General features: G+C 49.5%; 1 protein-coding gene across 13 annotated transcripts in view; it reads right to left on the bottom strand.

Moving 5' to 3' along the window:
* Positions 1-13592, bottom strand: part of RNF32 (ring finger protein 32) — a 37479-nt gene extending 23887 nt beyond the window's left edge. For 5 of the 13 annotated variants that reach the window (XR_006199425.1, XM_042927214.1, XM_042927215.1 and 2 more), the window contains exons 1-6: positions 11029-11101; positions 10245-10509; positions 6758-6900; positions 3897-3929; positions 3238-3362; positions 2920-3028 (exon numbers count right to left, since the gene is read on the bottom strand). Coding sequence is in view for 12 of the 13 variants with exons in the window: in XM_042927214.1 (XP_042783148.1) it covers positions 2920-3028; positions 3238-3362; positions 3897-3929; positions 6758-6900; positions 10245-10509; positions 11029-11043 (690 nt within the window). In the remaining variant the exon portion in view is untranslated. Of the gene's footprint in view, positions 1-2919; positions 3029-3237; positions 3363-3896; positions 3930-6757; positions 6901-10244; positions 10510-11028; positions 11115-13406 lie in introns of those variants that run through there. The other 8 variants (XM_042927209.1, XM_042927212.1, XM_042927206.1 and 5 more) reach the window with 8 other exon arrangements.
* Positions 13593-14259: the final 667 nt, after the last annotated feature.

Here is a 14259-nt window from a genome sequence, read left to right as displayed (position 1 = left end):
AGATATAGAATCGGTCGAGTCTCATGACTCTGCTTTATGTGAAAAAGTGTAGCCTATATTTTCAAAAATGATTATAAGATGGCATATGCAAATGAAAAATTTATACGCGTAGGTAAAATGACTATCATGTGTAATTAAAATTTTCTAAGAGAAAAAAATCAATAATTTCTGATTCGAAAGCCATTATTACATTAGAATTACTAAGAATTACTGTCAGTGTGCAGAGTAGAGAAAATAGCAGGCCGAGAACCCCGTTCGCGGACTTGAGAGTGAGTGACCCCTGGAGAGATGGCGGGTGTGAGGAAGGCGGAGGACGGCGCTGGGACAGCTAACTGGCCAGAAGACAGGTGTACCGCGGTGAGCAGCAGGCAGCCCATTATCTTGGTCGGTGGACAAGGACTTTTAAAAACTAGATGCAAAGCTCAGAGGAACGGAGAGCCGGAAGGGAGGTCAGCGCCCTCAGAGGAAAGGGTCACTTGTCCAAGACAAATGGAGGTGGCACATACTCTTCTTATGCAGTAACTTTGGGAGTTGTAGCCGATTGGCCGTCCCTCCTGTCCAGTAGATGGTGCTGAAGAAGGCACGGCGTTTCTCGTGTCCACCCCGTACGCCGATGTGGGCAGGGGGCTTTCACCGGGACTGTCCCATTTCCCTAAATGTGTTTTGCTCCTCAGTTCACGCTACAACGTGCATCGTTGACTCAGAAAATGGTTTTTTCTTATATCGAATGGCAGATTCTCCCTCTACAGCCCCTGCCCTCCCTCTGCCCACCTCCACTTGGGCAGCCAGCAGGGGCTGCTGTGGGCCCCGCTCATCTGCCAGAGCCACCCTGCGCCTATGTCCCCCGTGGGCCTGAGAGGACCCCTCCCGTGGGGCCAGGCAGCACTCGTGGTGCATCCCCCCCGGCGCTCAGGCTGCCCTTGTCCTACAAGCTCCTCCCTCCATCAGTGGTGCGGTCTTGTCTTCGAGATACAGGGTTTTAGGGTTATTTACTCACACGTTGCATTTGGTGTTGTCCTGCTCCTGAGCACAAATCAGCTGTGTTTTCTTGATTAAATCCGAGACATAATGCCATCACAGTCAGCCAAGGTCCCAATTTTCTTTCGCACACACCCGTAACTATGTCGCCTGGACCAACGACCTGAGTGATCGGAAAGGGCCCTGGGAACATCCAGCACCGTCCTGTTTGAGGGCCGAGCCTCAGTGCATACCTCCAGGACCCCTGTACAGTTCCGGGCGCTCTCAGAAGCCCCCCAGCCAGGGCGCAGCTGAGGAAGGGGGGGTTTACAAGATGCACAGAGACAGTACCTCACCCGAGAAGGTCAGATTGGGAGTCGGATAAAACCAGGAAGCACGTCGTGAACATCAGCCTCTTCCCCCAAAGCACAGGACTGAGGTCACTTATGCTTTACACACTGAAGGCGCGATAACAACGGGGAGAAGAGGGATCCCTCTATACGGTAGAGAGTAATTTTCTATGGAGTGCAGGCTAAAAAGAAACAAGTAAGTGTGGGAAAGATCTAAATAAATGTGTAAGGGAAACTTCCATACATAATGATTACAGGAAAGTGTGACTGTGAATTCTTAGAGATTTAAAGCTCACCTCATGTGAGAATGCCATAGTCTCATACAGGACACGCCAGCAAAAACAGTATGGACTATCAGGGTGCTTGGGAGGCTCAGGTGGTTAAGTGTCTGACTCTTGATGTCGGCTCAGGTCAGGACCTCACAGCTCGTGAGCTCGAGCCCCGAGTCAGGCTCCGCGCTGACCGCGCAGAGTCTGCTTGGGATTCTCTCTCTCCCTCTCCGCCCCTCCCCCACTCACACGTGCGTGCTCTCCTGCCCTCTGTCTCTCAAAAATAAATAAACTTTAAAAAATATACACTACCACTCGATCTGAAGCAGGTAACATAAAGATGAACTCAAACAACGTATCGGCACTTATGACGGACATACACTGCCGAGCGCCTGCTGTGTGCTAGGCCTCTGTCAACACAGCTCCACTTGTTCGGGCCCCGCTGCAAGGTCGAGATTATCACTGTCCCGTTACACACGCCTGGAGCCCCAAAGCGCATGAGGGCGGAGCTGGGGTGGGAGCGTGGGCTCAGCCGGCTCCTTCCGCTGTGCGAAGCCTGTCCCTTCTGTATGGGCTTCGATGATGGAAAATTGCTAAGCCAAAAAAGGTAAACGTAACCGATAAAAAAAAAAAAAAGGTTTAAAGGGCCCCCGGGTGGCTCAGTTGGCTGAGTGTCTGGCTTTGGCTGACGTCATGATCTCATGGTCATTGGTTGAAGCCCCGCGTCGGGCTCTGTGCTGACGGCTCGGAGCCCGGAGCCCGCTTCGGATTCTGTGTCTCTCTCTCTCTCTCTCTCTGCCCCTCTCCTGCTTTGTCTCTCTCTCAAAAATAAATAAACATTAAAAAATTTGAGAAAAAAAGGTTTAAAGAAAGGGTAGAAACCGCCGTTCCTTATTTCTGAAACTCTCACATTCGGTGACTCTGGGAGGCCCTGGGAGGCCCCAGTAAAACGCAGCGCTGCAGGCCTTCATTTGTACAAAGTTCCTCCTGCTCTTGGAACTCGCAATGCAGGGGGTGTGAGAAAGTAAGCTTGTTTCCATTCCTTTACCCTGAGAGATTATTTAAGCGGGTGTCACGAAATGGCCAGACAAAAGTTGTTTTGAATTTAAACTTCTTCCAATTTTATGAATTTCATGGTTTCACTAGAAGAGAAGATCTGTCCCCCACTGTCTGGGTTGGAAAGTCAGTTTACGTTGACCGGGATTTTTCGCAGCATCTCAACCGTTTTCAAAAAGCCCGCACACGAACGAGCGTCGGGCGTCCCCAGCCTCTGCTGGTCTTCCTGCCCCCGCTGAGTCTCACCCGCGCGCGCACACTCTGGGGGATCGAGGGCCTTCCCCTACCTTTCCTTCAAAGAATTTTCTCCTCAACTTGGCGTCCGTGGGCGGCACTGTTCTCCTCAGGTCTCGGTACCACTTCCTAACCACGTGTCCCCTCCAGGAGGCCTGGATCCTGGAACACAGGAGTTTGAAATGACTGACTCAGGACGGCTTCGACAGGCATTTCACCCCGGGCGAGACCGGGGTGGGGTGGGGTGGGGCCGCGGTCGAGGCGGGAGGCAACATCCCCACGACCTTGAACGTGAATCGTCAAGGCTGGGCTGCAGGACAGCGCATCCCAGGTGGGCCGTGGGGCCCGCGGGCGCAGGGGACCCTTCCTACCTTGTCGCACACTTTACTTTGAACAGCCGCGCTCCGTCGTGAATCACTCTGGTTTGGTACTGATTCTTTCTACAGAGGGGGCAGGTTTTTTTATTTGCGAATTTTTCAAAAGCCTGGAGGCATGCCTGAAGAAAAACATTGAACGTTTTATAAGTAATTACTTATAAATAACATTTTTACCTCGAATGTAATTACAGCGCTCTTTTCTCTCATAATTATGAGACAGTCCAATTTAGATTAGAGCATAAAGGGAAGAAGTTTCATCAGATGGTAACACCTTCCTCATGAAACTCGTTCCAAAAGTGAAATTTTACAAGAATGTACATGCAGCTACATCAAAAACTCCTGCCAACAGCTCGCGTCAAGGGAGGTGACGGCTTGTGCGTGAGGCTACCGCAGTCAGGCCTGGGAAGCGGGCCGTCACTTTGATGTGCCACCAGGAGGAGTGCGTTATACAAACACTTGCGGGTCTTTCGTCGCAGAAGACTCGTGACTTCCAAAACAGGATGAACTGCACTGTAGCCTAAAGTCATATTTCTAACGCTCAGCGGTGGTTACGGATAAAGTAAGTGGTTCTTTTCAGGAGACTTTGAATGAGCGATCGCTACACGGGCGACGCGCTGCACACTTTACGAGGGAAGGAGGCGGGACTCACTCACTCTGTGAAACACATGCGAACATGAAAGCAGCACCTGTTTGCGAGAAGACAAAAATGTTTGAAGTTTAAATTGGTTTTCAAAGAGCAGCAGCATAAATGCATTAATTAAAAGAAAAATTCTGAATGCTTAAAAGGTAGGCTGTGTTGTTTCTTTGAAAAATTAAAAAAGCAGATTAATAACCTTGATATTTCTAATATTTAAAGTTGAGCACAGCACAGGTATATCCTCTCGACAAGAAAAACTCCGTGAACAACAATCTGAAACATCAAACACAGGATGATTGCTAGTAAGCCGTTAAAATGAGTGTGTTAAATATATTAGGAAATAGACGTGTTTCCTGGGCAGACCCTGGGAGGGAAGGGGGCTGGCGCGTGGGGAGGGAGGTGCCCAAGGAGGAGACGGGAGAGCGCGAACAAATGTCTTTGCTTAGGGCTTTGTTCAACCGATGGCAGCTTTATTAATTCTAACACACTTCAGTTTAAACAGCAATAAATCCTACACACATACGAAACACTTGTTCTCTCTGAAATGCAGGGAAAGTGCGCTCACAAGAAAGCATCACCTCTCTGTGACCCAAATTCTCCACCGCATAGTGATATTCTGGGCTGTGGAATAAGGAAGAGGGTAGGTGGTTCTTCTGGAAGGAGAACCAGGGGGTGATACCAGGACACCAGCCCCAGTGAGCTGCGAGCACGCGCACGGAGGGAGCCCGGCGAGAGGGCCCGCGGCCCTGGCTTCTCCCAGAGAGGAGGAGAGGGGCGTCGAGGGGCTCAGCTCCCAGCAGCCTCTAACACTACTCCTGCTGTGAACACTTCCCCGGTTCCCCCCACCCGCTTCCTTCACTCTACTCTTCCCCTCTTAAATAGGAAGAATGGAAGAAATACTGGACTAGATAGAACCCACAAAGTTAAAAAACCTTGGCTTGAAACTGACTGCCAATAAGCCTAAACTGGAAAACCTTAGTAACACGGGTCCTCGTTAATTATCGCCATTAATCTAATAGCACCCTTTGGTGTGCTCGATTTTGCATTCTTTGTGGAATATCCGTCAGTGTTTCATCAGCAGATATTTGAGGATCTATGTTGAATAACACTGTACTTCTGTATATTTAAAATAAACTCTTTTTTAATGTTTATTTTGAGAAACAGAGCATGAGCTGGGGAGGGGGAGAGAGAGAGATTAAGAATCCCAAGCAGGCTCTGAGCTGCCAGCACAGAGCCTGATGTGGGGCTCGATCCCATGAACTGTGAGATCATGACCTGAGCCAAAATCAAGAATCAGATTTAACCGACTGAGCCACCCAGGTGCCCCTAAAATATACTTGTAAACGTCCATAAATGTTTGTTATCGGCGAACATTATCTGAGATAAAAGTAAATGACCAAGTGGTGGTCCATATGCTAGAAGTTGGGACTAGGTTCCAGCTGACCTTGAACATACTTCCTGAGTCACCCTGGTGTGGGTCACTTGACTTGCTTGTGCCCTCATCTATTAAATGGGTACCATGCCTCCCTCTGGGACGCACAAGATAACCGAGGTCCTCTGAAATCATAAATGCTGGAGGGCATACCAGCTGTTGTTTGTGACTAAGGACAACTCTAAACACAGAACAATAAACGAAGTAAACATGCAAAATGAACACAAGTGTCTGTAACTGTGACCAAACGAAATAAAGACTGAGTGAGAAATGTATAAACAGCAGAATGGAAGGGATGGGCATGGTGCATCCCGTCCCTGCTCCCTCTAAGACACTTGCATAAGCTGTCATTCTTCACACACCAGTCAGCCTCAGTATTTACAGCGTAATTAAAAAAGACGTTGCTGGGGCCGGAAAGACTAGTTGTGGTTCTAGTCACTCTTGCCCCACCAAAATACTCAATTATCCTAGATGATAATTCTGTGGTTTAAGGGCTAAAATCTTTCCCAGATCCCCAGCTTTCATACAGGTAAGATGAGGTCTCGATAGAGAGCTGGAATACAATAAGTACGTTTAAAATAACCTGTGAATTCAAATTAGTAAAGAACAAACGTTTTATGGCTGTGAACTAACTTGTTAACGATGAAAGTCATTAAAACAAATTAAGTTTGAGAGTTATGTGCCAGGTAGTGAGGAAAGCCCGAGGTTCCCAGGCTATGAACTGAGGGCCTGCTCTGACTCTGTTTGCTGCATTTTCCAGCAAACCTGCACCTGCTCGGTAGGAAGCGCGGGCAGCGCCCACAGGAAAGCACTGTAGGGCGGCTGCGAGCTTAAAACAAAACGCCAGATCCTCGAGGGGGGAGCGCCCCTAAGTGTGAGGAGATCACAGGAGATTGGGCAGGCACCGTATGCACAGAAATCTCTACGACGCGCCTCGACCGCATACTGTCTATAAGTCAACCCTACTATGGTAAGGGTTCGTGAATAAAGACATTAAAAGATTTTACTTAAACATTCTTATACAAATTCTTTGGAGATTCAAGTTTTTCTTTTTCTTTTTTTTTCTTCCTTCCTTCCTTCCTTCCTTTTTTCTTTCTTTTTTTTTTTTTTTTATGATTTCAGTTCACAAAACAACTTAAAATTCCCCTTTGCTCTCCTTCTTCCTGCACTGCAGGCCTCCGCTCACCCTCTAGCTCGTTTCCGGCCAGGGGAACAGGAGCATTCCTTTTGTACAGACTTTGTGCTTGAGAATATCATTCGGTAAATAAACAAAACTGTTTAATGAGAGTGTTTACCTCTCTCACACACACACTCTAATTAACGAGAGAAAATGTAAGTATTTGAGGTCACGTAGGCGGAAGAAATTGGAGAAATGAAGGCTGGGATCTTAAGCTCCAGCTTAGTCTAGTCCCCAAGCCTGCTTATCTGATTTTCCCGCTACACACCTGGGGGCGAAGTTCAAATTCTTCTTTGCAGATTGGGCATGGCTGCGTTGAGTCCCCTTGCGTGATGGATCTTTGTTTCACGTTTTCCCATTCCTCTGATGATAGTGGCAATGGGGGAGGTTCAAACAGGCCCAACTTCTGAGCTGAAGTGAAAACAGGAGAAAATGAAGGTACAATACATCCGGAACGTAGTACTCGTAATTTAATGACATTGTTCTGCAAACAAATTTGAAAACAAAACATACGGCGTGCTTTCTTCCACCATATGGGGAACACTGGTCTTCTATGGGTGCTAAAGGTCAACGGTAGGAACGCTTTTATTTACAAAGAACTTGCCATACTTGTGTCATTTTCACAGTATTCTCCACGTAGGCAGGACTGCCATCCGGTTTTCAGGGAGAGAAGTTGAAGAATCTGAAGTGTCCACATGTCTTGGCCAAAGGTTCTCACTTGTCGCCTGTTTTAGGGTTCAGCCTTCAGTGTTGTCTTCTTCCGATTCAGCCCACTTTTTGCCACCGGTGACCTTCACAGAGTGAGTATCAATCAAGTTTCTCCCTTGCTAAAGATTCCTATGAGGCAGAATTACTGTCAGGATGGACTGACCACCGAAGCGATACCTGACAGCGGCATGTGTTCTCCTGGGTCAAGTGTGCAGCTCATGCCGCAGTGGGAGTCCAGTGCCTCCCCGGGTGAGGGAGCAGGTGCGGCGCCCCCCGCGGGCTCTCCGCAGACGGACGGTGAGGTGTTGCAGCTGGAAACCAGAGTAGGAAGCTGTGCCAGAGACACTCTGAGCACCAACAGAGCGCTCCAAAATGGGAACTTGTGTCGTGGAGACGTGAGCGTCAGCTGGAAGACAGGAAGGGGGAGTGAAGGCCAGCTGGCTGAGAGGAGGAGCTGAGGGAAAGCGGGGGTAGAACACGGGAGGGCCAGCGTGGGAGGCCTGCGCCCACATAGACGGCCCAAGGCGCGGGCCCCCACGCACCTGCTCCTGGGAGGCTGCCAGTGGGGCACATGCCCGGAGGAGTGGTGGCAGTCGGGTGGGTACAGGTGGGAGTGCAGGACGGGGCCAGCCCTTGGAGCACATGGAGGAGACCCCCGGCTGTGGGCCCTGCGCTCGCCCCGCACGGCAGTGATCCACATGGGAGCACGGTGATGGAAGGTTCCAGAAGGAGTGGCTCCACAAACTGTCCTTTAGTGTACTGAAAGAATATTCTTCTAAGAACTTTTTTGGGGGGATAATTTTGGGTCTTTTCCTACCAGTTATTAAGACATATTAGAAAGCTCTTATTAATTAAAACAGTAAAATACTGGTCCAGAGACAGAAGCCCCCAAATCATAACCCTCCTCTCTCTCCCTCTGTGTGACCGTGGGATCCTGGCACAGGAAGAAGGGGGGTGCTGTGGCTCAGCAAACAACAGGTAACAGTGTGCTGACATAAATGCTTCTGTCAACTGCTGTTCCCAGTACCTTGTGCAAAATAAACTGTGACGAGGTCTAAATGGGAAAGGCAAAACTTTGAAGGTAAATAAAGAAAATGTGGAAAATCTTTGTCATCTCAGAATGGATAAGGATTCCTTAAATCCCCCAAAGCATAAACAATAACAGAGAAAAGCCGATGGATTTAACAGTAATCAGAAGGAATATTTTATTCAATAAAAAATAACACATAAAATTAAAAGAGGTACCAGGCCAGGAGCAGATCTTCTCAGTGGTAAATCAATGAGGGATTAATATGCAGAGTACATAAAGAACACCACCAAATCAGCAAACAGAGACCTGACTGCAATACCAGGTAAAGGCAGTAATGAAACATATGATTTGGGCGCCTGGGTGGCTCAGTCTGTTGAGTGTCTGGCTCTTGATTTCAGCTCAGGTCATGATCTCACGGTTTGTGAGTTTGAGCCCTGAGTTGGCGTCCACACTGTCAGCACGGTGCCTGCCTCGGATTCTCTCTCTCTCTCTCTCTCTCTCTCTCTCTCTCTCTGCCCCTCCCCTGTTGGCACATGCACTCTCTCTCTCAAACTAAATAAACTTAAAAAACAAAACAAAACATGATTCAACCTTATCAGTGATTAATGAGAACAGTTAAAACTTTTTTTTGCAAATGTGAACAGCTCCTGAAAGAGTATGTCATTTCCTCTCCTCTTTAATCTCCCTTATTTTCCAAGTTGTGAAGTTCTTCCTGATGTCTAATTTAAATCTTTCCTGCTAAACTATGATGATCATCTACTTGATCAAATCCGTAAATTACAGACGCACAAAGGAAGACAGTCACTAAGTTATTATATAACATCATACCAAGCCTCTGCATGTTCTTGAGCTACGCCGTCTCCTAGAATACGGCCGGCACCATTTGCGGTTCAGAGGACAGTGACAGGTGTCCGCTGGGCACCGCTGTGGTGGCAGGCTCCCCTCCACGCTGTGCGGCCGCAGCCCCCAGGCCTCCCAGCACGCCTCCAGCCAGCACACGCGCGCGAGGGCTCCACGCCCCCAGACAAACCTATTTTCCGTGCCCGGCATCGTTTAAAACTCTTCTCTATTTCTAAATTTACAGCCTAAAGTAATTTGAGACTTGCAAAACGCTGTAAAACCAGTATAAAGAATCCTCGTGTGCCTTTTACCCAGTTTCCCCAAATGTTAATATTTTACATAACCCTGGTTCGATGATCAAAATGAGGGAATTCATGGTGATCTAGCAGGTGCCAGTTCGTCTGTATTCCTCACGGATCTCGTTCTTGTCTCACTGAAGTCCTCTTTTTGTCCCAGATCACACACTGCAGTCTGCTGTCCTATCCCCTGCGTCCCCTCTAACCTGGGACGGTTTCTCTGTCTTCATTTGCTCTCCTTGACACTTTTGAAGAGAGGCCCAAAACTGTAGAATGTCCGTCAGTTTGGGTGTGTCTGAAGTGTCCTCATGAACAAATTCACATGTGCATTTTGGCGACGGCACTTTCTCAGAGCACGGGGTTGGGGCGCGTGCTGTCAGCGTGGGGCCCTATGGTGACGGCACTTGGATCACTTGGTCAGGGTGCTGCTGGCACAGTGTCACCAACATGAGGCTGCGGTGTCTCCCTCTGTGGTGAGTGGACACTCTGTGAGGCTGTGACTACATCCTGCGTCTCAACATGGCCTCCCACCGGCCTCGGCATCTGCTGACGCTTGTTCTTCCTGTGCTGTTGGCCGGACGGTGATTTTCGAGTTCTGGCCCCCGTCTATAGATTTATTAGTTCCCGTTCACCTGTGAGAGTGCCTGATTTCCGCCAGTCTGGACCAGTGGATAGTTATCGTATTCTACTATTTTTACTTATTCATCTTTATTTTCTTGCCCAGATCGTCCCCGTAATTTTTAAACTTTAGTACATGCATATATTTCTGTAAGATTATAAATGAGAATAATTTCTGTTCCAGAAAAAAAAATTATACTATTAATCTCAACTAGATTCGTTAGCTCTAATAAGCCAAAATATGAATGATGAGATGAACTTACCTAAAGTTAATGGTGGTGGTTTTGGATCAAGAACATATTCTTTTTCTGGATCTTCCACTTTAGGGCCTTGTACTGTTGTTTTAAGGCCAGTATCTACTACTGCTTTTGTATTTCTTTTTAGAGACTTGGATCTGGTATCTCTCTGTTGTGCCTTTGTCTTGGAAGGATCTGCTATTGAAAGATTTCGAAGTTGAAGGTCATGTAAAATGTGATCTTGTAAAGCAACTGCAGTGACTGCTAAGTTATCTTGTTTAGATGAATGACCCTAAAAAGTAGGAAAAAAGCCTTACATGCAGAACGTTATGTAATACATCATTTGGAAGAAAACTTAGCCTTTACTACTCAGCCCTGGCAACACACTAGACCAAAGTTAATAGTAAACAGTGCTTGACCCATGTCACCTAGGTGCAGGGAAGCCCGGTGTCCCCATTTGTGTTGGTGACATAGTAATATCATTTAATTACTGAGGTCTTAAATATGAATTAATTCGTCATGACCTATAAAAGTTGCGCATGCCTGAACACATTCTGTTTCACTACAGTAAAATTAGACTCAAGGCAAATCTGGCTTTTGTAATATGAAAGAGACTCTTGCATTTAAGTATGTGCTTTTTTGGTGAAAACTTAGACGAAAACTGCACAGCTATGGGATGCTTTAGTGGGGACTAAGGGGACAGTTCCTCATTGGAGCGAGGTCTTGCAACTGTATTTTTATACTTTCAGATGGCTGAATTAAAATGTATTCAGGAGTAAAACAGTGTTTGTTTACACGCAGGATTGCATACCTTACGTTGTAGCATGCTGAGTCCGGAGAGGCGCCGCTCGGCCCTGTCGGGTTCGATCGTCGTGTCACATCCCCTGAATTCTCCCACCGCAGAGACAAAAGCAACAGGAAGTCAGAGTTAGAGTGTACGTAAACATCTCTTCTGAAGTTTATGGGGAAGGTATGTTTGGGAGCCTGATTGATCCGCGAATGTCTGCCAAAGCACAGCACTGAGCCACGCACCGTGATTCTAGAGAGACTCACACCAGTCACGACCCACTGAGCCCTGTCCTCGAATCTCCAGCTAGTGGGAGGGAGCATATGAATATAAACGAGAACAATCCATTGCTGGATACAGCATTGTACGTAAACACAACAAAATTTCAGACTGACGAGATCAGAGAATAGTAAGTGAAGTATCTCTTTAAGAGGACATTTAAGCTGGGGGCTGAAGGACAGATAAGAGGGAAATGAGCACACTTAACACCCCGGGATCGGGATCGGGAGGAGACGAGGCACTGGGGAACTCGGCCTGTGTTTATTATTTACGGGGGAAAGGGAACCACGAATATCCTGGAATTCAAGGGGAGTCCTGTGACCTCAGTCTGTCCAGAACATAGAGATACAGAATACGGGGAACAAACCTGTTGCTGGGCAAGATACTATATCTGAGTTGTAGTGTCCTCACCTTAAAACAGATGTAATAATGCACTCCTTGCAGGGTTATTTTTAGGATTAAATGAGACCACCCTGCAAAGTGTCTAAAGGGCCCTTTCATGCAGAAGATACTCTGTAAGTGGTTATTCTTTTTTTTAAATTTTTTTTTTTCAACGTTTTTTTATTTATTTTTGGGACAGAGAGAGACAGAGCATGAATGGGGGAGGGGCAGAGAGAGAGGGAGACACAGAATCGGAAACAGGCTCCAGGCTCCGAGCCATCAGCCCAGAGCCTGACGCGGGGCTCGAACTCACGGACCGCGAGATCGTGACCTGGCTGAAGTCGGACGCTTAACCGACTGCGCCACCCAGGCGCCCCTGTAAGTGGTTATTCTTGCTCCAATTCCCTTTGAAACCGGTGGAAGAATTTGAATTGGCCCTTTTAGTTTTAGTGTTTAGGCAAGGGTCCAGCTTCTGAAGACAAGGGTCCAAAATCCACAGGAATGGAGAGAAACAGTAGTTATTAAAGTCATCTAGGAAATGGGGCCTAATTTTAAGACTAGAAAGCAAGAAATCCAAAATATGTATCTAAGGATCAACACCTGCATTAAATTAGTCGAGAAGAATAAAGTTGCTGTCGAGTGGAAAGTGAGGATACGGGAAACAAAGCTGTGAAAGCTGTGATGTTTCCGAGGCTGAGTGGGGGCTAAGACGCTTCGGAAACTAGAAGGCAGTTTCCGTGCTCGCTTTCCAATCTGGCCTCAAGGCAGGCATGCAAGAAGTTCCTTCCTCCCTCCCTTCTTTCTTTCTTTTTAAATTTTTAAATGTTTAGTTTTGAGGGGGGGAGGGGCCGAGAGAGGGAGGGAGGCTCTGAGCTGTCAGCTCGGAGCCTGACGTGGGGCTCAAACTCAGGAACCACGAGATCAGGGCCTGAGCCAAAGTCGAATGCTTAACCGACTGGGCCACCCAGGCCACCCCCAAGCAGGAAGTTTCCATCCAGCCTTTTCATCAGGACAGTGTAAGTTGCAGTAAGGGCACAAGGGGTTTGAAATGCTGCGGATCCCTTCCAGAATCTTCTTCTTTCACAACACCTGTACCCTGGCAGAACATAATTTACATCATACTAACAACTCTTTAATTATCACAGCTAGCTATCTACAGCCTACAGTTTTATCTCAAGTGACTGCACCCTAAGCCACTATGATTCACGTCAACAGAAGAGCTTCTGAAAAGCGTGAACCTTCTCCGCCCCACAGTATCATGAACTTTCCGAGTTAATGATAATATCATTACCGGATAATAGATATCATCAGATATCTAGTCCCACTCCATTTTATAAAGGAGAAAACAAATCCAGAGATCAGTGGCTCCTTCAAGATTACATAATTAATCAGTCTGCAACAATGGGAGGGTTAGAAACTTGATCCTTGCCCAGCTTTAAGAGCCAAAATTAACGAGAACATTCTTTCTTGGTAAATTCCACCATTAACTAGTTAGAAGTGTTAGGGCTTGGTCACAAAAATCTCCACGGTGGTGCCAGAGTGTCTACGTGACCTCAAGCTTATCGATAAGCATGCTAATGGGAAGCACGCACACGAGAGAAGGCAGCCCGACACGCTGCCTCGCTGTTCGGTAGCTGGTGGCCCCCTCGTTCGTGCGACGTGGGGACACGGCGCCGAGGGGGGCAGCAGCGCGCAGACGCGCAGGCTACCGGTGCAGGTGCTCCGTAACAACTTCGCCCTACCTGTGGGCTCGGCTCCCGCTCAGTGACGGCCAGTGTCACCGCTCTCACACACCGGCCGGAGGTTCGGCCCTCCCAACAACGGTCGCGATTAAGTAGGCCGCGCGGGGGACCGAGGGCCTGCGCTGCCCGACGGGGTCCCCGCGGCCGCGCTCCCGCCCCGCGCCGGTGGCACCCGCCCCCAGAACCGACCTCCGCGCCGCTCGCCGTTGCCCAGCAACCGCGGCCGCGGCCGCCGCGCCCCGGCGCGCATGCTCAACGGCCCCGCCCCGCCCCGCGCACAGCGCCGAGTTCGGCGTGCCGGCGGCGGCTCTGCCACGCCGCGCGTGCTCGCCGGCCCGGCCCCGCTCACGGCCACAGCACGCATGCTCGCGGGCTCGGCCCCGCGCACGGCACAGACGTCTCAGTCGCCGGCGCGGCGCTCCCACGCCGCGCGTGCTCGCCGGCCCCGCCCCGCGCTCGGCCACACCGCGCATGCTCGCCGGGCCGCGCTCCTCCCGCGGCGCGCTCGTCAGGGCCCTGGTTGGTGCTCCCCCCCCCCGCCCCCGCCCTCCTGAGTCCCGGGCGGCTGCTTCCCCGGGCTGCCGGCACCGTGGTTTTCTGCACGTTCCACAGTTCAGCCGTCGTTGCGCAGAGGACTGTCCTGCGCGCCGAGTTCCATTGGCGTCCGCCCTTGCGCGCGTGCACCTGCCGGCCCGACTGCGTCTCCCGCTGCTGCCGGGTGGCGCCCGCCGCCCGCGCCCTCGCCGCGCTCCCCGGGCCGGGTCCCGCGCCCCCTGCGGCCCGGCGGGCGCGGGCCGGCTCTCCGGCGGTGCTCTTGTCTGTGCCTGTGGCTGCTCCGTGGGCTCGGCTGAGC

Source organism: Panthera leo, chromosome A2 (genome assembly GCF_018350215.1).
Source record: "Panthera leo isolate Ple1 chromosome A2, P.leo_Ple1_pat1.1, whole genome shotgun sequence".
NCBI classification, from domain to species: Eukaryota; Metazoa; Chordata; class Mammalia; order Carnivora; family Felidae; genus Panthera; species Panthera leo.
This window is presented reverse-complemented; position numbering and strand designations above follow the sequence as displayed.